The sequence below is a fragment of the Engraulis encrasicolus genome, chromosome 14, assembly GCF_034702125.1.
Source record: "Engraulis encrasicolus isolate BLACKSEA-1 chromosome 14, IST_EnEncr_1.0, whole genome shotgun sequence".
Lineage (NCBI taxonomy): Eukaryota > Metazoa > Chordata > Actinopteri > Clupeiformes > Engraulidae > Engraulis > Engraulis encrasicolus.
In genome coordinates this window covers 8,305,510-8,330,397 of record NC_085870.1, presented here as the reverse complement: position 1 = coordinate 8,330,397, position 24,888 = coordinate 8,305,510, and the positions used below count along the sequence as shown (strand labels likewise).

Below are 24,888 nucleotides of genomic sequence, written 5' to 3'. Positions count from 1 at the left end.
CAGTACAAGTATCGACATATGATAGTATGTATGTACCTAATCCTAACCCTAAAGCACAGTACAAGTATCGACATATGATAGTATGTATGTACCTAATCCTAACCCTAAAGTACAGTACAAGTATCTACATATGATAGTATGTATGTATCTAATCCTAACCCTAAAGTACAGTACAAGTATCTACATATGATAGTATGTATGTACCTAATCCTAACCCTAAAGTACAGTACAAGTACAGTAGATGATGTTAAATGCTATTGCATACTTCGTTAAGATGTACATGCAGTATTTAACCCATTGATGCCTAAGGCACCTGCAAATAACGCCTGCTGAATGCCTTAGCCCTTGTTGGGAAAGTTGCCCCCAGCCTATAAAAACCTAAATATCAGCCTCTGATGCACATAAACACATGAAATAAGTTGCATTTAAACCCTAAGACCCTCATATTGCATTAGAATGTGTTCATTCAGCTGTAACATACCCACATTTGTATTGAAAAAGCTACAATCTCAAGAGTCGAATGCAGCGTATATGTCGCTCCAGGCACCAAAGGTCAAACAACATATACAAGTCATCAGGCTAAAATGGGTTAATGTAACTGGGGCAGTCAAGTAAAGTGTAACCAAACACCATTCTGGACTGAGTGACAATGAACATAGAGAAATATGTACAGTATATGTGGATGATATAAAGCTTTACTCCCTTTCTTCTCTGACTTTGTTCTCCCTCCCTCCCTCTCTTTTCCTCAGCATGGACAAAATGCATCTGACCCTCTCAGAGCTCTGCACGACCTTTACGTACTATCCCGACTTCACAGTCTACAACCACATCATCATCCCCATCGAGTTCCTCTTCTCTCAGCTTGAGATTCGCCTCAACAAGTATGTCTGCTACACAAATGTAATAAATAATAGAAGTCCGCAAGACTGTTAATGCTCCCAGTGATTTATTTGCAAATATATAATGCTCCCAGTGATTAATGTGCAAATAAATCACTGGGAGCATTAACAGTGTTGCGGACTATTATTTATTTCAGTTACTTTATTTTGTCCAGCACCTGTACCACTGATGTGCGCGCATTCTCTACCTCCTTGTTACACAAATGTGCCAGGGCCACAGTCATTCTTTGCCTTGAATTTCATTACATTACGTGACATTACCGTACATTGCATTTCACTTAGCTGACTCTATTACCATAAGTGTCTTCCAGTCATTTAAGTACAGGGTAGGTAGGTACAGGGGTTACGAACAGTCCCTGGAGCAATGTGAAGTCGGGTGTGTAGCTCAAGGGAACTTCAGCGATGGTTGAAATGGGACTTGAACGTGCAACCAATTCCCATGCAACTGATTCGGACACAGCTGCCCCATTCATACGTTTTTGAAAGTAAATGCACTAGTTAGGTAAAAGCGTATTTAGACTCCCGCACACTGACCATTTCGCTGTTCTTTCTTTAATAAACGACGTTTCGGTACTAGACCTTCATCAGGATTGCCTGATGAAGGTCTAGTACCGAAACGTCGTTTATTAAAGAAAGAACAGCGAAATGGTCAGTGTGCGGGAGTTTCTTTAAGTTGTTGCTGAGTGACCCATGGGCCATCTCCGACGCACCTGCCAGCTGAGGTGTGCGAAAAAAGTCGAAGTTTAAAAGCGTATTTAGAGAAATGCATTGCTTCACAGATGCCTTAAATCAATTAAGGAAGGCACTGGGGTACGCAATCGTACCGTAGCAGAGAACACAGCTCAGACACCTCAAGTCATTATAGATGGTTCAGGAAGCTTTTCTCCGTGAGTTTCCACACTTAATTCTCTAGCTTCATGATGGCTCGTTTTGGAATTTGTTTACCACCAGTGCTAATCTAGTGATGCGGCTTAGCCACCTGCTCCACAGAGCTTTGCTGTCTTTCTACGTTAGGCAAAAAAGCAAGTCCAGTCATTTCTTTCAGACACATCGAGAGAGAGAGAGAGAGAGAGAGAGAGAGAGAGAGAGAGAGAGAGAGAGAGAGAGAGAGAGAGAGAGAGAGAGAGAGAGAGATAGACACACAGACAGAGACAGACAGACAGAGACACAGACAGACAGACAGACAGACAGACAGACAGACAGACAGACAGACAGACAGAGAGAGAGAGAGAGAGAGAGAGTGTGTGTCAGTAAGTGCGTAACAGCAGAAATACACCAGCGGCGATCTGAGCGAGTCGAGCGACGGAAGTAATTGACTTTGTATTGAGTCAAGAGACAAAAGCGATTCTGGAGACTAGAGCGATTTGCGCGACGAGCGCGTCAATTTGAAGTTGAAATCTTTTCAACTTTCTATGACGCGGTTCGGCGACAAGCCGCGACAGCCAATGACTGTATAGAGGTCAGTGACCACAGCCAATGGGAATGCTTGAATGCTTTGCCTTCTGCCTGTACGGACATACTCTAGTCTCCTCAATCTCTCGTATCGCTTGCTGCTACACTCTGTCGCTTGAATCGCGTCGCCGCTGGTGTATCTCTGCGGTAAGTGTCACAAGGTGAACATTACTATTCAAGTGCAGTTTGTACGCTAGGCACATCTAATCAATTCAGTGCCCTGACATTAAGCCCCTCCTCACCCCAGTTCTACCCCTGGGCCTGAAGTGTGCTCTTCTCTAGTGGCCCAGAGACGCAGCCTGTGTGTAATTACAGCTGCCTGCGATGCCTTTATAAATACACACACACACACACACACACACACACACACACACACACACACACACACACACACACACACACACACACACACACACACACACACACACACACACACACACACACACATAGCGAGAGAGAAAAACAGAGAGAGCGAGAGAGGAAAGAGAGACAGAGAGAGAAAAGACAAACAAAGCAAGTGAGAGAAATATCAGAAAGACAGAGAGAGTGAGTGCTTAGAAAATCAAAGAGAGAGACTCTCAGACAGAGAGAGATAGAACTCTGGGGTGAATTTCTCAAAATGAAAGTTGCTTACCACATTAGCTACTTTGTTGTTTTCAATTCATTTTCCTATTGGCAACTAACGAAGTTGCTAACAGGCTAATAACTTCTCTTTTGAGAAACTCAGCCCTGCCTGGTTAAGCAATCACCCCCCCAAGGCTTAAACGCACCCTGGTGGTCACGGTCCATGGATCACCAGTCTGATTCCTGCACCACACAACAATACAATCCACCACTGTGTCTGTGCCCAGGGGGCCAATGACTTTGCTTTGGCTGGGCACAGCTTTGGCTGTGTGTGGATGTCTTCATGTCTTTTGGCAATTGTTGCTTTATGTTGTTTCAAGTCTTTTTACTTAGGCCCTTCTGTTAGCACTTTTGTTGTCAGCTGCTTTTGTTGTGTTAAAAGTGCATTACAAATAAACTTTGACTTGACTTGACAAAGTCATCTGAAAGGGCCCCCCCACCCAATACATTCAATATACTGAGGATCTACTCAGGGGTCCCCAGCCCCGGGCCTGAGACAACTGACCCATTCCCCCCGTCGGATTCCCTGCCTCACTGCCTGTGCCTTTCCACCCCCCTCTCCCACTCCATCTCCCTCCCTCTCAGGATCATCGTGCAAATGGTCAATTACAACCAGGCCACCCAGGAGATCTCGAGGCCCTCGGACCTGCTGGCGGCCGTGCGCGCCTACACCACCAGCCTGCAGACGCTCAACCGCTACGTCAGCATGGACGTGACGCGCCTTGTACGCAGCGTGCTGCTGCAGCAGACACAGCCGCTCGACTCCCGCGGCGGACAGACTTTCACCACCCTCTATACCAACTGGTACAGTATGCTAGTACAGCACAGTGATGTGTGCCAAAAAGTTGAATGGCACCACACAGTACAATATGGTATAATACAGTATATCAAAAGATAGCATACTGCCATACAACGGCAAAGTGCAGTAACTGCCTGATTATCATCGACGTTTGAATCTCTTCGAGACTTGGTCTGACCAAGAGCATAACAATTAACGTTTCCCAAACGGCATGGTTGACCTGCCTCCCTTGGTTTGCTAATGGTTGTTTGCTTATCGACAAAGTGGGAGGAGTTCCCGTATTTGCGGGAACTCAGAAAGTACTTGCATTGCTCTTGACCTGACTAGTTGCAATGCTAAGTGTTGCTTCACTAGGAGGGCACAGCCTGGCTAATGACTACCTCATTTGTCAACATTGAGTCTAGACTTAAAATGGTCTTCGTAACACTTCATTTATCTTCAGACAAATCCTTATGGTCCAAATGTGTCCAGTTTTAAAGATATTTCTATGTCAAATTTGCAGTAACTACTACAATATCCAACCTAATGCGTACTAACATTTTGAAGGCATTTTCTCAGTTTTAGTGTTAGTGGCGTAGTTACTGCACTTTGCCTTTGTAGGGCAGTGTAGTAAAGTAAAATGGTATACAGTACAGGACAATATGGTATAATACAGTATAGTACAAGTATAGTGTAGCCGATGGGGTTGTGCATCTACAACTGGCACACTACAACAGAGTGTTGTACAGTAAAATACTGTAGTATAATGTAGCTTTGATGTTGGGGTTGTGAATCTATATAACTGTGTTGTGCAACATTTTTAAAAAACATTTCCATCCCCTACGGTCTCCAGCGTCATCAGGCCACAAGTTACTGTAGATGAACACAGAAAAAAAACATCACGGAAAATACTTCACTGAAGGAACGATATGATAGCCATGGGCGAGCTGAACCTAGGGGAGGAACCTTCAGTGGAAATGCAAAAATCAGAACAGATATAGAAGAGAATTCACTCTCTCCTGGACTGCAGTCTGTGGATCTCAAGGGACAACTTCAGCATATTTCCACCCTGGGCTCCTCTCTGTGCTGCGATGCAGTGATGCACAGCCTCTCGAACTGCACAAAAATGTGACGTCTACTTTGACGTCAGAAGTTTGCCCAAACAGCTTAGCGTTATAGCGAGCTGTTTGGCCAGTCTTGTGTCTACCGTGAGAAGTCCAACCGTCATTTTTTTTTATACAGAGGCAAAAACCTCTAACAGAAGTAGATTCAAAAACTTCCCCCTTTCAGTTCATCTTAACTTGAACTTCGCTTTACTGTAATAAAGGCTATTTAGAGCTGAGACCATTTTATGTGTAAAAAATACCATCTCATCTGTTTTTTTAACCCCTTAAGACACGGCTTTATACATTAGCTGTTACCAGAATGGCAATGACCAAGTCGTAATGTATTATTAAAGGCCCCATGCACTGTCATAGTAGTGTAGTACTATAGTAGTTAACTTTCAATGTCTATTACAGCGTGCCACAGGAGGTACGGCGCGCATTAAGGGGCTACGCTCAATATGCCATCTTAAAATATATCTGTTATCATTTTACATAATACAAAATCATCCTCTCTTCCATGGACCCTCGAAATCCATCAGAAATGTTTCTTTTGAGCTTAACACATTTGGTATTTAATTAAACCCCGAGAGAAAAAAAGTGAGCTGACACTGTAGTACAAAATATCAAGTTGTATTCTTACCCATCGCTGAATACTAATAGCCTATTTATATGATATAAATAATTACTTTGTGACCTTCAAGGCTCTTTAACTGACGTTGTAATTATTTATTAAAGGTGCATGTGGATGTGCATTCTGAAACCAATCAAGGAAACCCATATGTTGTTTACCAAGGCTCTTGTTGTGGAAAACAAAGACTAGGCCTATATAAAGCCTTTTTTATTTGGTCTTTTTCTCCATTTGTAATACTTTTCTGCAGGTACCTGGAGAGCCTTCTTCGACAAGCCAGCAGTGCTCTCATCCTGCACTGCCCAACAATGCACTGTTTCATCAACCAGACCACTGAGACGGAGCAAAGTTTCCGTGCCGAGCAGTTCTCTGACATCTGTGGTGAGTCCAAGTAGACAGCAACACAAACATCTTGGTCAAAGGTGTGAAACAAAGCCACTGCCTTACAACGTGAGAGGTGCAAAGCGGTTGTACTGTACACGCCCCTTGCAAAATGAAGACCACAGAGGAACAATGGCATGGGCACAATGCGTCTAGAAGGGCACGTTGGGCCCCTTTTTTGGTCAGTTCCAAGGAGTGAGAGACAGCAATATACGTATCTTGGTCAAAGGCAGTGGTGTAGTCTACTTTTTTTAGTGGTGGGTATACTGTATATTTGAGCATTTTTTTTAAGTGGGTATACTGTATATATTTTTGCTATTCAAAACAATGGATCAATCAATTTTAAGTGGGTATACTGAAATCCTTGAAATTAAGAAGTGGGTACACTCCGTGTACCCACGTTCTACGTAGACTACACCACTGCACAAACGTGTGAAACAAAGCCACTGCCATACAAGGCAAGAGGTGCAAAGCTTTTACTGTACATGCTGTACACTGTACACTGTACACGCCCCTTGCAAAATGAAGCCCACAGAGGAACAATGGCATGGGCACAATGTGAACAGAAGGGCAGTATGTGCCTCTTGGTCAAAGGTGTGAAACAAAACATCTTGGTCAAAGGTGTGAAACAAAGCCACTGCCTTACAACGCGAGAGGTGCTAAGCTGTTGTACTGTACACGCCCCTTGCAAAATGAAGACCACAGAGGAACAATGGCATGGGCACAATGCGTCTAGAAGGGCACGGTGGGCCCCTTTTTTTGGTCAGTCCCAAGGAGTGGGAGACAGCAATATACACATCTTGGTCAAAGGTGTGAAACAAAGCCACTGCCATACAAGGCAAGGGGTGCAAAGCTTTTACTGTACATGATGTACACTGTACACTGTACACTGTACATGCCCCTTGCAAAATGAAGCCCACAGAGGAACAATGACATGGGCACAATGTACCCAGAAGGGCAGTATGTGCATCTTGGTCAAAGGTGTGAAACAAAGTCACTGCCTTACAAGGGGTGCAAAGCTTTCACTGTACATGCCCCTGGCAAAATGATGCCTACATAAGAACAATGGCATGGGCACAATGTGCACAGAAGGGCACGGTGGGCCTTTTTTTTGTCAGTTCCAAGGAGTGAGAGACACTGATATTGTGACAGCTTGCCTAATTACTGTTTGGTTCAATCAATTAAGCTTAGTGGCCCAGCTACTCGGCACTCTGCTTTCACTCGAAGCTCATTAGACGTGAATGGACCACGTAATTAGGAAACAGATCACAAACCCTCAAGCACAGCAGCACTACATTTCAAGTGCATGTGCGGCAAACAGGGCCAGCAATAAGGGGGGGACAAATAGGCAAGTTGTCCCAGGCCCATGGAGGGGGTTGGGTAGAATTGAGTCCCCCATTACATTGTATGCATTGAGAAAAGGAATCTTTTAGATGATTTTGTCCCGAGCTCAGTCAAAGCTGTCAGCGGTCCTGGCGGCAAACGCAGGTGTGTGATGACACGAGGGAGCAATTAGCTGACAGTTAATCAGAGACAGGCAGACAGAGAGCGGGTCTAAAGCTTAAAGGCGGTTTCCCTCAGTAGGGCAGATGAGAGAGCCTACTACAGTACCAGTAGACGGAGGGAGAGCATCCTACTTCAACTCTATTAACCAGCAGCATTATTTATCATTATTATTATTCAAAAGCACAGCTAACACCGCAGGGTGTTTGTGAGTGAGGAGAAAAAAAATGGACAGAGAAATGTATGTTTGAAAAAAAAACAACAACAGAAAGGGTCCGTCTTTCGTTCCCTGAAACAGCAATGTACAGTACGTAGCAGATAACTACATAATGACATCACTACATGATGAATGAGAATCCTCCCCGACATAACATAAGGAGAGAACATTTTGTCATCCTCTGCCTCTGTCTTCATCTGCCTCCTCCAGCTCCTCCACCTTCACATTCTCCTCTTCCTCTGGGCTATAGAGCTCTATCTATCACTGTATATACACTCTAAGAAAATTTCCCTGCAAAATAACGGCAGTTACTGGCAATTATATTTACCTGTAATTCTACTGTTATTTCACACCAAAAATCAAATACAGCTCATTGCTGTTTAATGTATCACAGTATATAACATTTTTTCAGCAGCAATTGAACTGTTAAATAACAGTACTCTACAGAAAAAGAACAGTACATTTCAGTTAAAAAGTTGAATTGTACTGTGTGATGACAGGCAAATACTGGGTCATAGTTGTATTCATGAATATGGCCATGGCAACTTCCCACCCCACCCATCATTCTCCATAACTGTGGTACCTAACCCTGGCCATGTTACCACCCCACCCTCCCATCGTTGACCATGACTGGAGTGCCTTGAGCATGACACTATGGCGCTATGCTGTATTGATAAAATGGTTTGCGGTGGTCCTTTGAAAGTGTGGGCATGAATACAATTTCAGAGTACGCAGTGCTATGTTACAATGATAGTGTGCAAGGTGGGCTTTTTACTGTATCTCTTGATGAGCCAATGATGAATATAGCATTGGTCAGTCTTTAAAAAAATATTTTACACCAAGTAGCACAGCAAACAAGCAGCACTACAAGCTAGCTCTCAAAGCAATGCCTAATTTACAGCAGGCACACTATATGCAACAATGCCACAAATGATGCCACATACAGCAAGCTTTCACAAAGAGGAAAGTGTGCAAGCATGTAAGCAAGCTTGTAGGCAAGCTTGTAGGCAAGCAAGTGCTATGCTGTGCCATGCAGACCAGCCAGCAGGCAGGCAAGCAACTGAAGTGTTGATAGTCCAGATTTATATACAGGTGCAAGAGTACCATGTGACCAGAGTCATCAGGCCCTTGGCAGGTGACGCCCGTAATTGAATAATGGCATAACAGCCCTACTCAGGTGAGGCCAGGCACTGATTAGCAGATTGGTTTAGATGGGGCTGCTTGTTGCAAGAGTGTTACAAGTTCTTAACATGTTTCAGCCATTCACACTTTCATCACTATCAAAATGCATGTGCTACTCACACTTTGCTGCATCAAGCACTTTTTAAGTATTGTAGTTTCCTTAGAAATTGTTTCATCATGCTTGATAGTATCAGATAATCTTTAACCAGTCAGAATGACTTCAGTTCTTCAGGTGGTATTGAAGTTTGATGGTGATCACGGACAAGTGGAGGATGAATGGGTTTCAATGGTGCTGCCTAAAATAACTTGTTATTTTCTAGAGATGCACCGGATCCGGTTCTGGTTCCGGATCCGTCAGGATAATAGAGTTTTTCACAGGGTCCGGGTCCGGCAGGATCTTAAGCAGTGGATCCGGTATCCGGCATGTTACCTAAAAATCAGGGTCTGGTGCATGTCTAGCCTAGGCTTTTCAGTCTTTCACAACCCCTATCACTGCATGGAGTGAAATCCCTTTGGAAGCGGCTAGCAGGCAGGCAGTGTGGCAATAAGCCAATGAGTCTAAAAAATAGTTTGCGCCAACGTAATAAAAAGGGCCCACGTGTGCGAGTAGACTATATGTTTCAACCCTTTTGTAGGATCCGGTATCCGGTTCCGGATCCGGCAGGATCTTATTCAGTGGATCTGGTATCCGGCAGGATCCTAAAAATCAGGATCCGGTGCATCTCTAGTTTTTTCCACAACGGCGAATACTGCTATTGTGCAGTACTTACTGTTTATGCTCAATATGTGACTCAAAGTAATATTTTCACAGTAGTTGTCTGTTTTTTCGAAAAACAGTAGAATGCTGTTGCAGAATTGCCGTAAATAAACAGCTATTTGTTACAGTGTATTATTCTAGCTCTCCCACTCCACTGCTAGAAAGGTCACCTCCCACTGACACCCACCAACTATTTCAGCCAACTTCCTTTGCAAGCTGTGCGAAGGAGATTTATACATGTACACACACACACACACACACACACACACACACACACACACACACACACACACACACACACACATGCACACACACACACACGGTCACGATCCATCACACTACAGCTCTTTCATAAACAGCAGTTAGATAATATTTCACCCTCGCATGCCCATTTCGATTCACAGTTTTGAGGCATATTATTAGCCAATTGCAGTCTACCTCTATTGAGATCTGGTAGAAAGGATGACAAAAGATCCATTAATGAATCTCATTACGGGTGGGAGGTTTCTTGCTCGGTATCTCGCCCGACTACACCACCATGTGCATTAATCAGCCCATCTAGCTTCCCAAATTAGACGGCACTTCATCTTTAATTAACACACTCATAAGCAACAGAATAAAAGGGAAACATTGCTGTTGCCGAGTGCTCTCTTTATCTGCATCACCTGCTCACTGCATAACTGAAGTGGCAAGCAAAATAGCACCCGAATAGTGATGTGTTGCACGGTTAATTTGCAGAATGCTTAAATGAGGTCTTGTGAAATAGGGCGATTATTGGTGAGCTTAAATTATTTGTTAATTTAAAATCAAATCGTATTAATAATGTTTGTTCGGACTTATTTCAAAAATGCTCAAAGACAGTGAAATGTGAAACACTACCATGTGATGTATAGGTATTAGGCGACTTATTTGTTGAAATATGTAGCCCCATAATGTGCACCTTTCTGTGTGTGAATCGTTGTAACAGTCGTTGAAAAAACCTCTCTGCCATACTCATGAACGGCCATCCAGGTACTTTGCTCGTAAATGTGCGTTACGCCCCTTTATGGGTGAAAACAAATTGAATGTCTCATCAACTTACATGCTACATCGGCTAGCCTAAATAAACACATTCCGTGCTTCAGCCGCGGCTGTTTGGCTATATTATTTGAACAGTCGGCAACACAACACGTTTTCGGCATGTTGCGCGTGAACAACGCTAGTCTACAGGTCCGTATCTTTCGTTTATTAAACCCCAACATCACCAATTGACTTGCATGGGTTGTTTTCCCCAAAAATGGGTGTAACGCACGGGAAACGTCACGCCGTTCATGAGTATAGTACTACACTATTACGGGTCCAAGGAGGGGGGTAGGTAGGGGGTTGTTTGGGCAGAACTGGATCTCCATCACATTGAGAGGGGGGCCGTTACAGATGATTTTTTCCCGGCCCCAGTCAAAGCTGTCAACGGCCATCAACATGACAATACTCATGAACGGCGTGACGTTTTCCATGTGCGTTACGCCCATTTGTGGGGGAAAACAACCCATGCAAGTCAATTGGTGATGTTGGGGTTTAATAATCGAAAGATTCGGACCTGTAGACTAGCGTTGTTCACGCGCAACATGCCGAAAACGTGTTGTGTTGCCGACTGTTCAAATAATATAACCAAACAGCCGCGGCTGAGGCACGGAATGTGTTCATTTAGGCTAGCCGATGTAGCATAAGTCAATGATACATTCGGTTTGTTTTCACCCATAAAGGGAAGTAACGCAAATTTAAGAGCAAAGTACCCGGATGGCCGTTCATGAGTATTGTAACGGACTGCCTCTGTCTCCTCTGGAGTGAGAGCGCAGCGTTACTGTTTTACGCACTACATCTCCCATGTCACCTTGCAGTCACCAATTATCCCCGTAGCCTATAAAGAGGCCAAGTTCAAATTCAATGGCGGCTGAGAGTTTGTGAGAAGAAGACAACTGCAGAGCGAGAGAGAGAACAACGCGGAGCTTGAACCTGGAAGATGTGCCTTTGAAGTACCGTTGACGTTCGTAACGGCAAAAGAGCCTCGTCTGTTCTAAGACTGTGACCAGGACGCATCGACAGAGTCGGACGTTGTCACGAAAGACTTGCGCAGACCAGGAGGTCTCACACAGCCAACAATCTTTGCTGTCTGTATCTCCAGACCAGGGCGAAGACTTCAGAACTCCAGGACGGTAAAAGGAATTCAATCTTCGTTCACCTGGCTCCACTATCCGTTCTCAAACCTCGCTACTGCTCAGCTCTCATCCACTCAGACCCATCTCTCCCGTATGCACAAGCGCGCACACATTGCACACATTCACACACAAACATTTCATCAAGTAAGGACAATTTCTTTTGGGGGGTTTACTTTATTGTATTTGAAATATTGTATTGTTTAATTCTATTTTGAAAAGTGCACTAAAAATAACAAACGACTTTCTTGTGTGGAACTGAATTATTTCCAAGGTCATCACTGGTTATTTATTCATTGTGGGAGTGGTAACAGGTTAATCCGACGGCAGTGTTCGTGCTGCCTGGCGCCCAACTCAAAATAACTTTAAAAACTTAAAACATAGTCGGTTGCACCGTTACAGTATGAATAATCTAATGCAGGGTTTCCCAAACTGGGGTGCGTGCACCCCTGGGGGTGCGCGGCCTGCCATAAGGGGGTGCGCAAGCTGAATTGAGCAATGGTGGATATGTGAGTTTTTATCCAGTATTAATGAACATTAAGCAGTTTTTAATTGTATGGTCAATTGTATGCTGTAAGGGTCCATCTGAAGTGTAGTTTAACTGCTAGACTATTGGGAAAGAGGATTCCTTTAAACAACTGTGCATAATGTGCAGTGAATGCGCAGTGAATCCACACTTGCGTGACCTGCAGCACACCAAAATATTCGCTTAGGGGGTGCACGAACCACATTGAAATGTACAAGGGGGTGCACAGGGGAAAAAGTTTGGGAACCCCTGATCTAATGTTTGTATCCCATGCTGTGTGTTTGGTTGCAGAGATGCGGGCGCTGGCTGAGCTCCTGGGACCTTATGGGCTGAAGTTCCTCAGCGAGAACCTGATGTGGCACATCACCTCCCAAGTGGCCGAACTCAAGGTTTCAGTAGTGGTTTCTCAAGCAAACTGTTAAAATGTCCACATGAAATGTGGTCAAGATGAAATGTTTATTTGTGGGGGAATATTGATTTCAGCACATTCGAAATACTTTTTTTAAAATAGATTCATTGCACTTACTGTAAGTGCTGCTTGATTGACTCACTGTAATATGGAGGCCAAGCATGGTCTCCTTATCTACAGTCATCTCTCTCACCCCCTTTGGATGAGTAATTATATTTCCAGACAGGAAGTGATGTCAAGTGCAATGTTTAATACATACAGGAAGTGCATTCTTTAATTCTATTTCGTGCTTTTGAAGAAGTTAGACGCAAAGGCGCAATGACTCATTTCTCCTTCTACGTATGATGGATGGATATCTTTTTTTCTAATTGATGTGGTTGTATTTCTATGCTAATATCTACTTCAAAGAATTCGTTTTGTTATTCTTCTGCAGAAACTGGTCACGGATAACATGGATGTCCTGATGCAGATAAAGTCCAGGTTTGACAAACCAGAGGAGATGGTTGTCCTTCAGAAGAGACTGACAGGTTAGACTAATCATTAGAGTAAGGCTTCTGCTGCAGTTTACCGGGTAATTCTAGTAGTCAGACCAGATGACTTAATGTACTGCTGTGAGACGATAGTTTTGGAGACATTTAAAATAGAGCCATGGTAGGTTTGCACACTCATAGAGCACAGCGCACAGAGATAATGATGAAGGCAGAAGCCTGAAACTACAGTCAGCTTTGCACTGTTCTCATTAAAAAAAATCCTTGTGCTAGACCTTGTACCTTTTTCAGTGTGTGAACCTACCCTCCCACTTTGGGTCCATGTACCTGTTTATTTCTCTGTACATCTTGAGTGCAACATTTAAAATTGAAAATGTGTTTGTGTGGTCTACTATGGCCTCATAATGCATGCAGGTATGCTAATGGAAAGCTGCACTAGTCATTAAAAAACTTCTTAAAGTCATAGCACTACACTACTATGTGATTACACAGAGCCTTTAATAATCAATACGACTTGGTCATTGCAAGTCAGGTAACAGCAAATTTATATTGGGCATCTTGCCTTAACCCAGCAAAGCACAATCCCTGTTATAAATTAGCTGTTACCAGAATGGCAATGACCAAGTCTTAATGTACTGTATTACTAAAGGCCTTCTGCACTGTCATAGTGGTGTAGTACTATGGTAAGTAGGTTTTTCGACGCACGCATTGAAGGATTTCCCTCAGGGAAACGCATCCTTTTACCGTGATTTTGCTCTAGAGTGACTGTATTTCATCCCATCCTTTCCAACATGCAAAAATGAGGCAAACTTGCTCCAACTCCAGAGAAACCCGGAGAAAAAGGGGACTATGAGTTTAAAATGGCCTCCTCTGTTTTTCCATCTATGCAGGATCTGAAAATGTCCTGAAGAGAATGACCATCATTGGGGTTATTCTGTCTTTCCGAGCCATGGCACAGGCTGCCCTCGAGGATGTATGTAGCTACTCTTGAAAATACAAAAATAATTGGATTATGCTTAGACACCATCATCATCTCTTTTGTTGATCAAGTAAGTGACCTTGAACCTCCCCTGACCTTTTTTTAAGACTTCATTTATTTGATGTTTCCGCAGGTCATGAAGCAGCACTGCCCTTTCCTCATGGGGCCTATTGCCAACCTGCGGGACTTTGTGTTCCCCGACACTGAAATAAAGGTAGGCCTAACAGCACACTAAAGTGCTGTTTCCACGTAGCAGGATATTTTTTTAGCAGGGTATTTTTTTCTCCTGCTAGGTGTAAACGCAACATGTGGATAAAAAAATCCTCCATTGTAACAAATGCGTTTCAGCCCCCTAAACAGGATATTTTTTTCTCCTGCTTTTTATACCTGGATTTTAAATATCTGCTACGTGGAAACGGAAGGCCAAAACCAATGCAAAACCAATACAAGCAGGAGAAAAAAATATCCACATATAAAAATATCCAGCTACGTGGAAACAGCACACTAACACAGCCAGCCATGCCATCCAGCCAATTCCCTGTGGTGGACATCCCGGGTTCAAGGAGTGAAAACCCTGCCACATTATTTGGTCCAGCCAAATCTACGAACCAGCTGATCCTCATTAGCTACCACACCGCTTCAGCCAGATAGATGAGCTAATTAGCGAAATCACCTGTGTTGGCCATGCCGTGGCCATCCGGTGGGGCACTTGCCTGCCGTGCGGCTGACACAGGCTGTGTTCCATTATTCACCCTCTGTACTGTGTACCTTGTTTGAGTGCAGTGAAGTACCCTTTCCACCCTCCTTAATTCACGAGGCGAGTACATTCCGATTCCCGTTCTGTCTGATACACTTAACGGAAATGACGGTTGGTCGCGTGACATCCGAGTTTACCAACCGCCAATATGCAATTCAACACGGAAGGCACTGTTCCTTATGCTAACACTTTTTTAAGTTACCCCTGCCTCTAATACACATGGCGATTGTCTTTGGAATCAAAACTATGCTGTTATCACGGAGATTCAACCGTTTGACAGATCTGGCACTCAACTACGTCACAAACATGGCGGCCGTTGAGTGCGAAAAGTGTACAGTAACACCACACTTCGAAAAATGGCCGTTTTGGGGGCGTTATCCGGGTAATTTACAGTACACTTTACCGTCGCGATTAGAAATGGAACACCCTGCGTACCCAAACACAGTGCGGAAAGGGCGGTAAGTACGGGTAATGGAACACAGTCACAGGTTCGATTCCTGGCCCGGGTCCTTTGCCGACCCCTCCTGTCTCTCTCCCCATTCGCTTCCTGTCTACATCTCTTTTTTATATGCAGATTTTAAAACTCTGTTAACGTGGTAAACGGAAGGCCAAAACCAATGCGTTTTCAAAAAAGATCCATATACGTGTAAACAGCTTCTCACATAGTGTAACCAATTAAGTATCACCATGGCCAAACCTCTAAGTCTGGTTTGGTGTAGGTAATGTAGGCATGGGGTGGCAGGAGGAAGAGAAAAGAAAAAGGACACGTCATTTCCAGTTTTAAGTCGGGCTAGTCATATGATGCATTTGATGGTATCAGCTGTGGTTGTGGTTCTGCTATAGTATAGTCTGTGAGAACGGACGGTAGAGAGAAAGAGAGAGAGAGAGAGAGAGAGAGACAGAGAGACAGAGAGACAGAGAGACAGAGAGAGATGTAGAGGAACAGGGGGGGTTGGGGAGGAGTTAGGAGGGGGTGGGGAATAAAAATCCCCTACTTGCGTCTGATAACTCAAGAGATGACAGACATGCCTGTGCGCAGCTCCAGAGCAGGCCTGCTGACGTCAGTAGCCCCGGTCACAGCCCAGAGTTCAAGTTGACATAGACAGACTGCACCCGGGCCGCGCGCCAGATTTGTGCCATCAGCGAGAGAGAGAGAGGGCTTGGGGTGCAACATGATCGGTGGATTAGATTTACTGAAGCTCGCCCGACACCATCCATCAAAAGATTACATTACTGCCAAAAGGGCTAACTTGTAAGCAACTGGGGTTCCTCTTTTGGAGGTACTCTTGACTAGGCTCTAGACCAGTGGTTCCCAACCTTTTTTTTCAGGGACCCATATTTTTACCATTGTTAGCTTTGGTGACCCAGCTCCCACATGAGAGGGAGTCACGTGATACGCTCTGTTTCCTGCGAAAACTCATTTTAGTTATCATTTTATTCCTCAATTCGTCTTTGTTCAAAAACCGAATAAATGTTTAATGTAGCATTTAAATTTTGTTGCTTCTATGCATTTGTCATTTATTCAAAATGGGCTATATATGGTTTTAAAATGAAACCCCTTAAAATCAAGAGGGCTTCGCGACACCCCGTGGATCTTTGGTGACCCATAGTTTGGGTCCCGACCCATAGGTTGGGAACCACTGCTCTAGACCACCACCTCCATTCACACAGACTTTGAGCCCAACCTCCACTGATAGAGATGTAGCTCTTCCTGGTTCTCCACGATGAGTACAAAGGAAACCTTTTCCATGAAAGATGAAACAACTTGAAGCTTTAAAAATAGACAATCCAGTTGCTTCCTTCCTCTTCAGTTCTTTTGACTACCCTGAATTAGAAATTGGATGGTGGAGAATCTTCACAGACACAACACGCTGCCATATTCAGGGTATTTCAGTCCATTGAGGCTTTGCATCCAAAATGAGCTGTGCGCCTACCGCCTGAAATGCTTATCGCGGGCCTTCCAAAGACCACAGGAGGTGGGCTGGCCAACAACCACTCACGGACAGACACTCAGAGAAAGATGATGGTTTGCACCGGCTGTCTGATGTTAAATGTCATGTGCTCTGTGATGTGTGCCTCTTTAGATGAATGGAGTTGAGTACTACCCACAAAAGGGTTTCTAGGAAACGTGATTGCAGTTGCCATAGTAAACAGACCTCAATTCAACGCAGCGTTCTGAACTGCCTGTTTGTGTTCTGGTTCTCATGATCACAGGTCACACTGGGTGTGTACGAGTTGGCGTCGGCGGCAGGCTTGCAGTGTAGCATTGACCCGACCTTGGTGGCTGCTATAGCTAGCATGCGCTCAGGTAAGTCTGCCACTGACAGCTTTCTTTTGCTACTTGTGCAACACAGAAATGGCAAGTCTGGGGTAGATTTCTCGAAACCATAGTTGCTAACTGCATTAGCTACTTTGTTGTTTGCAATGCAATTTCCCATTGGCAACTATCGAAGTTGCTAACTAGCTAACTACTACGCTTTTGAGAAACACACCCCTGGTTGGTGTCCAACAAAACCAGCAAAGCTGATGGTTAACCTCTGCTTGTTCATGAGAACCCATTCAATCTCTCAAAGTAATTAGAAAACAACGTGAAATGAGTTGATTGTGACCTTGAAGCTGTCTCAAATGAGTTAGTGCATTGTGTGTGTTTTTTTCCTGCAGACAACTCATCCAAGGAGGAAGAATGCAAGGTTGCAGGTCTTCTCCTGATATTCATCGCGGTGTCCCTCCCTATCTTGGCTCTTGACACCAATTCCTTCTACAGCCGTGAGCATGGAGGTAACGCTCCGTGATATTCTCCGCTGAAACAGAGGCTCTAGAGTAGAGTAGAGTAGAGTATCGTTTATTGATCCCAGGGGGAAATTAAGGTGTCAAGTAGCATACACACATAAATAAAGACATTGCCCACAAGACATAACACACATATTTACACATAAAATAATCATATATAGCTCACTGTTGCATACATTTTGCCAAGGCATCTCTCTCACACACACACACACACACACACACACACACACACACACACACACACACACACACACACACCCACACACACACACACACACACACACACACACACACACACACACACACACACACACACACACACACACACTCTATGAAACAGAGGCAGAATAAATCCTATTCTCACAACACCAGTAAACGCAACCAGCCTACCCATGATATCTTTGTGGACAGTAGAGCCTGCAAGTCCATTTGTAGCTCGAGATGAGACGAGATTGTGCTCTTTTTTTACCGTGCATTAACCATGTCTGCCTGCAAAGCGCAGCTCTGTTTACAGATGTCCAATGCTGACGTGCTTCCATGAAGTTAGTTTTGGCCTCCTGCCCGCTGATCCAAAATACTTGGCCCATAGCCCTCACGAAAAAAAAAAAAACCCTCAAGGAGCCACAAAATACCAAATATGTTGCAGTGCAGGGCTCAGAGGATGGCATTTATTCCATGTTATTTTTTCCGGTGAACTTTCCATTGACGGAGAGCAAAACGGTTTTATTTGCACTTTCTGCTTCCAGACACCCTAAGAGAGCACTCGTGTTTCCTCAGCGTTCCCAGCCTGTTTAGGAATGATTTTAACGACTTCTAAACGGTCACTTTGATAATCTGTCGTCAGTCATTCACAGCCTCAACAAACAGAGCTCTAATGTCCAGGTGGAAAAAAAAAACTGTTGCGAGCCTTCTGCTGCGAGCAGTTTGTTTGAATAACATTGTCTCTCCATGGGCTCCTATTTTCTCTAACTTATTTTCCCTCCCTACCCCGCAACCCCCCTCAGGGCATCAAAACAACATCCATTGCCTCGCTACGGCCATCAACCATCTGTCTGCCGCCATGTTCACCACACTCAACGAGAACATCCAGCAGCATCTGAAAGAGTTTCTCTTGGTGCGTCATGGCTCCCCACACAAACATTTCCCTTAATTAAAAAAATAAATGACCACCTGCTATTTAACAAAGTAAATAAATGCATGAATCATGGCTAATCTTTCAGCACTGTACAGTAAAATCTCACAAATGAAAACGTAGCACTTGGGGATATACTTGACTGCTAGTCCACAAATTACTATTATCAAATGGAGGTGAACGGTTAGGAGTGCAGGGCTGCCCGATGCATTTGAGGAGCAATTTTGCATAGGGTGCTCCTTGCAGGATTCCACTTTAGAGATTGGATATTGTTCAACATTAAGTGTTACATACAGTATCTTTATAGGCCACATTGTACATAATTGCATGGTGGAAATGTTTTGCATCAGCATGTTGCATGACTATTATTGAGATAACTGTTTTGTGGTGCGATGTTACAGGTGGCGTCTTCCACGTTCCTTCAACTGGGGCAGACTGCAGAGAAAGCCGAGGTCAAAAACAGAGACTCAGTCTATCTCCTCCTACATCAGGTACGCTCAGACTACATACACTGATTCTATTATAATAATTAATTGTTATGCTTACCTGCTATGAGAGCTATGTAGTGATTTTCCCCCACACTGTTTTTTTACTTCTTTAAAGTGATATTGTCCCATTTTTAAGTTAAATAGTAGGGGTTTACCATTCTCCTTTACTTTCAACCGTTCTCTGAGTATCTATGGCAGTGCAAATTCTACCTCCAAGCTAGCAGTTAACATTGAGTCCTATAAGACCAGTTAGCCACCAGCTGGTCTCATAGGACTCAATGTTAACTGCTAGCATGGAGGTAATATTTGCACTGCCATACCCAGAGAACGGTTGAGAGAACAGGAGAAAGGTAAAACCCAATCATTTAACTCAAGGAGAGGTATAAAATAAGCGTATTTCCAAAAATGGGACAGTATCACTATAAATGTATGTAAAGACCTACTACCAACTACTGTAAGCTAAGACGGGCCCTTGTGAACAATAGCAAAAAAAAACGCATCAACTTAAAAGTCTACAAAACATAGAGCTGATTTATTTCCTGACTGCTTCAATTTACGGAACACATTGTGCAACGCTGTTGTTGTGAGACTGTGCCCGCGTAGTACCACTTTACATTGAGTGACTACTACAAGCACACTTATATTATGGCTTCTGATTGGCCTCTGCCTCTCCAGTCCTCTCCTGGATATGTGTGGGCTGCAGCACAGTGCTTCAGCAGCCGAGCGCCTCCATGAAGTAAATCACTGTGGAAAGAAAGTGTTTATTTGCACGTACTAGGGCTGTAACGATATTGTATCGAACCGAGAAATCGTGATACACAGAGTTAGGATACTGTATCGTGATACAAGGAGGCAGTATCGTGATACGCCTTTTTAGAGTTTTGATACACATCAGCCCAGAAAACAACCACAGGATATGAGGTGATAACGCTTCCAAGCATCAACTATTGTTTAGAAACTTTTAATAATCATTAGTAGCCTCTTGTAACCTATTCTACCTATAAACTATCATAGTTTTTTATTCATAAAGTTTATAATGTTTGCAAATGTGAAATCGTGGGGTGTATCGAACTGTAGGTCATGAATCGTGATACAAACCGAATTGTGAGTTGAGTGTATCGTTACAGCCCTAGCACGTACTGTAGTGAACTGTATGAATCATGTTGAGTTTCACGGCGCTCAGCTTCGCCCCTCTGGGCTCCTTCTTTGTGCAGATTGTGGAGGGCTCGCCGTTCCTCACGCAGGACATGCTGGAGAACTGCTTCCCATACGTGCTCCTGCGCAACGCCTACCGGGAGGTGTACAAGACCTTCATTCATACCCTCGGCTGATCCAGGCCCAGTGTGCGCACACAAACACACATATTCACGAACACACATTCATACACACACACAAACACAGGGAAGCACAAACGCAGTAAACACTCACACACAAACACACACATGCACGCACATACAGTACACACACACACATACACACACACACACACACACACACACACACACACACACACACACACACACACACACACACACACACATTCATAAACAGTCTCTCTCTCTTGCTCTCTTTCTCTCTCTCTCACACACACACACACACACAGACACACACTGAACAACTTTCTCTCCACGCCCACTGTCACACTAGCGCAGCAGCAGTAAAACACCTGGTGTTTGGCTATGACACAGGCACGGAGCCGACACGGTGGGTAGGAAGGTCGTCGGTGGGGACCGTAGGAATTCAAATTGCCTCAATATCCACTCCCCAGGAACGCACTGTACCAAAACAAATAAACAACAAACAAACAACATGTGCCTTTTTTCCCAGGCTTCGCTCAAGACCAGACCACGGCACTCCTAGCCTGGCGATGTTTTTCCACCATTCCACAAACTGATTTTACATTTTATATTAACAGTAGGTCTTATTATACAACCGCATAATGATACTGCAAAACTATTCAAGTTCAAGCTTATTTATCTTAATAAAACTAATTCTTTACTAATTGTGTATGATTTGAATAATAAAAACTAAAAAAGCATGTCATGATTATTATTAGCCTACTTGTGAATGCGAAAAATTATGTCTCTGCTTATTTGGAAGTCATTTTTGACTCTGGTACGGGTTTTTGTGGTGGGCATTCTGTGTGTCATTGCACACTGGTCTGTTGTGCGTGTGTGTGTGTGTGTGTGTGTGTGTGTGTGTGTGTGTGTGTGTGTGTGTGTGTGTGTGTGTGTGCGTCTGTGCGTCTGTGCATGTGTGCATGTGTGTTTGTGCGCTCACATGTGCGTGTGTGTGTGCCCAGTGGCAAAGGGGGAGGAGTAAAACAGCGAGTATGAACGAGATTTGTGAAATAATATCTGTGTGTGAAGTGTGTGCCCACATGGAACCCTATGAAAAACATGTACTTGTGTTTGTGTTCGTGTGTCCATGTGCATGCGTGTGTTCAAGAATGAAGGAAAAAATGGAGAGGGGGAACAGAAATAATAATAAATTAAATAAAATAATTAAAATAATATCTGTGCAAGAGATAAAGGGACACGTGGAGAGAGAAACAGGCAAATACACAAGAGGTAGATTTTTACAGTATCCGGGTCAAAGACGTCCAACATGACACTGTCTTTCAGTGCTAACAGATGCTTTTGCTTACTGTAACTGTGAAAAACATGACATTTCAAAACATTTTTTGAAAAGTAAATGCATGAAAACCAAGGCAAAAAAATAAAATAAAAAAATCTCTTTCTTTGCTTTTACAGTAAGCAAAAGTATCCGTTGCACTGTAGGACATGTTGGACGTCTTTGACCCATATCCGTGTGTCAAGTCTGCGATGTGCCCACATGCTTCCTAGCCCTCATCGCAAGAGCTTTGAATGTATGCATGCACACACACACTTGTGAGTGTCTGTGTGTGTGTGTGTACGTGTCACTCCCATGCCACTGAGGTGCTAATTAAAACGTCTGTATATTCAGCAGTAGAAGCGGCAGACTACACACTTTACCATGAGCCTCAGCATCTCCCCTTCATTCCCCAGACACGCACACACTCACACTCACACTCAAACTCACACACGCAAACACACACACACACACACACACACACACTCACACTCAAACTCACACACGCAAACACACACACACACACACACACACACACACGCACGCACACACACACACACACACACACACACACACACACACACACACACACACACACACACAAAAGCTAGGACCCCAGGGTGCTGTGTAGCAGGCCAAACAAACACGACAGACGGCAGGGTCTGTCTTTGTCTCGCGCCCCTCCTCCCTCTTGCAGACACCAGGGTCGCGCTGTGGAGACTGTAGCGGTGAAACGTAGTCTTCACATTTTAATCAGATATGGTGTTCACGCAGCACTTAGATCTATGTCAAAGTGCATTATCAGGAAACAGCAGTAGAAGGTGTTACCTACAGTACCATACCTGCCAACCTTTACCATTTTTTTTGAGTAGCAACTTATCGCGGCGCGGCAATTCACGGCGCAACAACTTGGCATGGCAAAGCAACGGGGCCGCCGGCGGGCCCATCTGAGAGGCTACTTTGTTTTGCATAGTCTGCCCTACACCTAGGGTTGCCAAATGTCAACAGGGAAGATATGAGACACTTCATTCAGGCAGGGGGTATAGGGGTCCTCCCCCAGAAAAAAAATGCTTTTCTTAGATGCAATTTCCTGCATTTTAATGCATTTTAGCCTAACATCCCGTGTATCTGGCAAATAGTTTATCTTGCTCTTCACAGTGCTTTGAACTACCATAATTTATTAAACTTTCATGGAAGATGTGTTTTTTTTTTTTTCCACACCATAACACCAATAAAATGCTATGATATAGTGTGCTGGAATTCAGGCCCCTAAATTAACTTTATTGATCACCAGCCAATATGGCTGTTAATCTTACTAGTCAAACATACCACCAGTCTGGCTAGTAAGTGGCTATATTAAGTTATCCTATGTACCAGCCAAACAGAGCATTTGGTCAATTGGGGGGTGTTAAGGAGCTGGAATTGAGTATGAAATTGAAGCATTTGCTGATTATTTTTTTTGGCTGTAGAAGGTACATGTAGGAAAATGTATACTTTGATTATATAATACAGAGGCATTTCAGTGATTTTTATGAACAAAAAGTTGAATTGTAATGATTCTTACATCATCTCCCCCAATATTAATAAATGGTGATGTTGTCACCTACTGTGAAGAAGCATCAGTAGTAGAGAAAAAGATAAAGACAAGTGTGATCTAAACTAGGATAATATCAGGTTAATATTATTACCTTGGGGGCTAACATCAAAATCACACTTGCATTCATTCAGTACAAAATGCGTCACGTAGTGGCTCTACTGAGGGAAGGGAGCTAATGGCCAATGCTTTTGGAACTTCCACGGTAACTTTTGAGGGGCATGCACGCTTCTTTTTTTTTAACTTCTCTGTATAATAGTAGGCCTATCTACCCTCATCTGCCGCCATGAGTTGGCTATTGTTCACTGTTCGGCACATATATGATGATAGGAGAATTGATTTTATTAATAGATTGCCATACGTGATTACGGATAGTAGTCGTGGAGTGATGCATTTGGTATGACGCACGACCTGTTACACCTGTTCACAGAATGGGCCACGACTCAGGGGGGAACAGTATTCCTATACGGTGTCATGGTAGGTTACGGATGTACTCCGAGCACAACCGTTAGAACTATCGCTTTATTTTCCCGAGTTAAAATGATCCGACGCAAAGGGAAACCGAATTTAGTTTGCTGCTAATCTGCTAATTTATAGCGCAGTCATCGACACATTTTCTCATTCGGAAGTAATCTCGTTTCGGTCCAATATCAAAACAAGCAACAACATATTGCCGTCAAATACGGCGAAACATTGGGTGAACCATTACGACAGACCTCAGTCTTTATTTTCATAAGTTTACGGATTTAGCAACTGGACGCAATTCACTATTCCCATACATAGTCACCTTTCTCAAAGCCCATTTACCTTTGAAACGGTGATTTTGACGGTGCTCACTTGTAAAACTACAGCGACAGTACCAAGTTGGATAATACATGATGACAGGAGGAGGACACTTGTGTCAGAGATTATAGGAGTATTACCCATGTCTCTTGTGTGATTTCGAAGCAAACTTTCTATCGGCAGGCAGCTGATGGCTCGACTCGAGGAGCGCAGCGCAACAAATGAAGACCTCTAACTAGCGCTCTGATTGGTCAATATTCCCCCACACACACGTTGCTGGCCAATGGATATGCTGGCCGTACTTGCGTAGATATGGCTCTGTCTGGTTGCAAGTCTACAGAGCAATGTATTGGGTCCAATGAATACACTTTGCTATTGGTTTTTCCCGTATTTTGAAGTGACAGCGCCGTAGTTTGATGTCAAAATCCGTATCTGCTACACAAAATGCGTAATGGTCGGCAGGTATGCAGTACGTACGCAAGTGTGTGTGTGTGTGTGTGTGTGTGTGTGTGTGTGTGTGTGTGTGTGTGTGTGTGTGTGTGTGTGTGTGTGTGTGTGTACTTATTATACCACCATTGTGAGAACCACAACCTGACATTTCACATTTGAG

At 43.8% G+C, this 24,888-nt stretch overlaps 1 protein-coding gene across 1 annotated transcript in view; it reads left to right on the top strand.

Annotated features, from left to right (window-relative positions):
- Positions 1-21,319, top strand: part of nckap1l (NCK associated protein 1 like) — a 56,169-nt gene extending 34,850 nt beyond the window's left edge. The window contains exons 20-31 of the mRNA XM_063214857.1: positions 750-881; positions 3,561-3,779; positions 5,738-5,868; positions 12,537-12,634; positions 13,088-13,181; positions 14,033-14,115; positions 14,255-14,335; positions 17,093-17,186; positions 17,540-17,656; positions 18,673-18,782; positions 19,202-19,291; positions 20,503-21,319. Of these exons, the coding sequence (XP_063070927.1) occupies positions 750-881; positions 3,561-3,779; positions 5,738-5,868; positions 12,537-12,634; positions 13,088-13,181; positions 14,033-14,115; positions 14,255-14,335; positions 17,093-17,186; positions 17,540-17,656; positions 18,673-18,782; positions 19,202-19,291; positions 20,503-20,619 (1,366 nt within the window). The 3' untranslated portion in view covers positions 20,620-21,319. The remainder of the gene's footprint in view (positions 1-749; positions 882-3,560; positions 3,780-5,737; positions 5,869-12,536; positions 12,635-13,087; positions 13,182-14,032; positions 14,116-14,254; positions 14,336-17,092; positions 17,187-17,539; positions 17,657-18,672; positions 18,783-19,201; positions 19,292-20,502) is intronic.
- Positions 21,320-24,888: the final 3,569 nt, after the last annotated feature.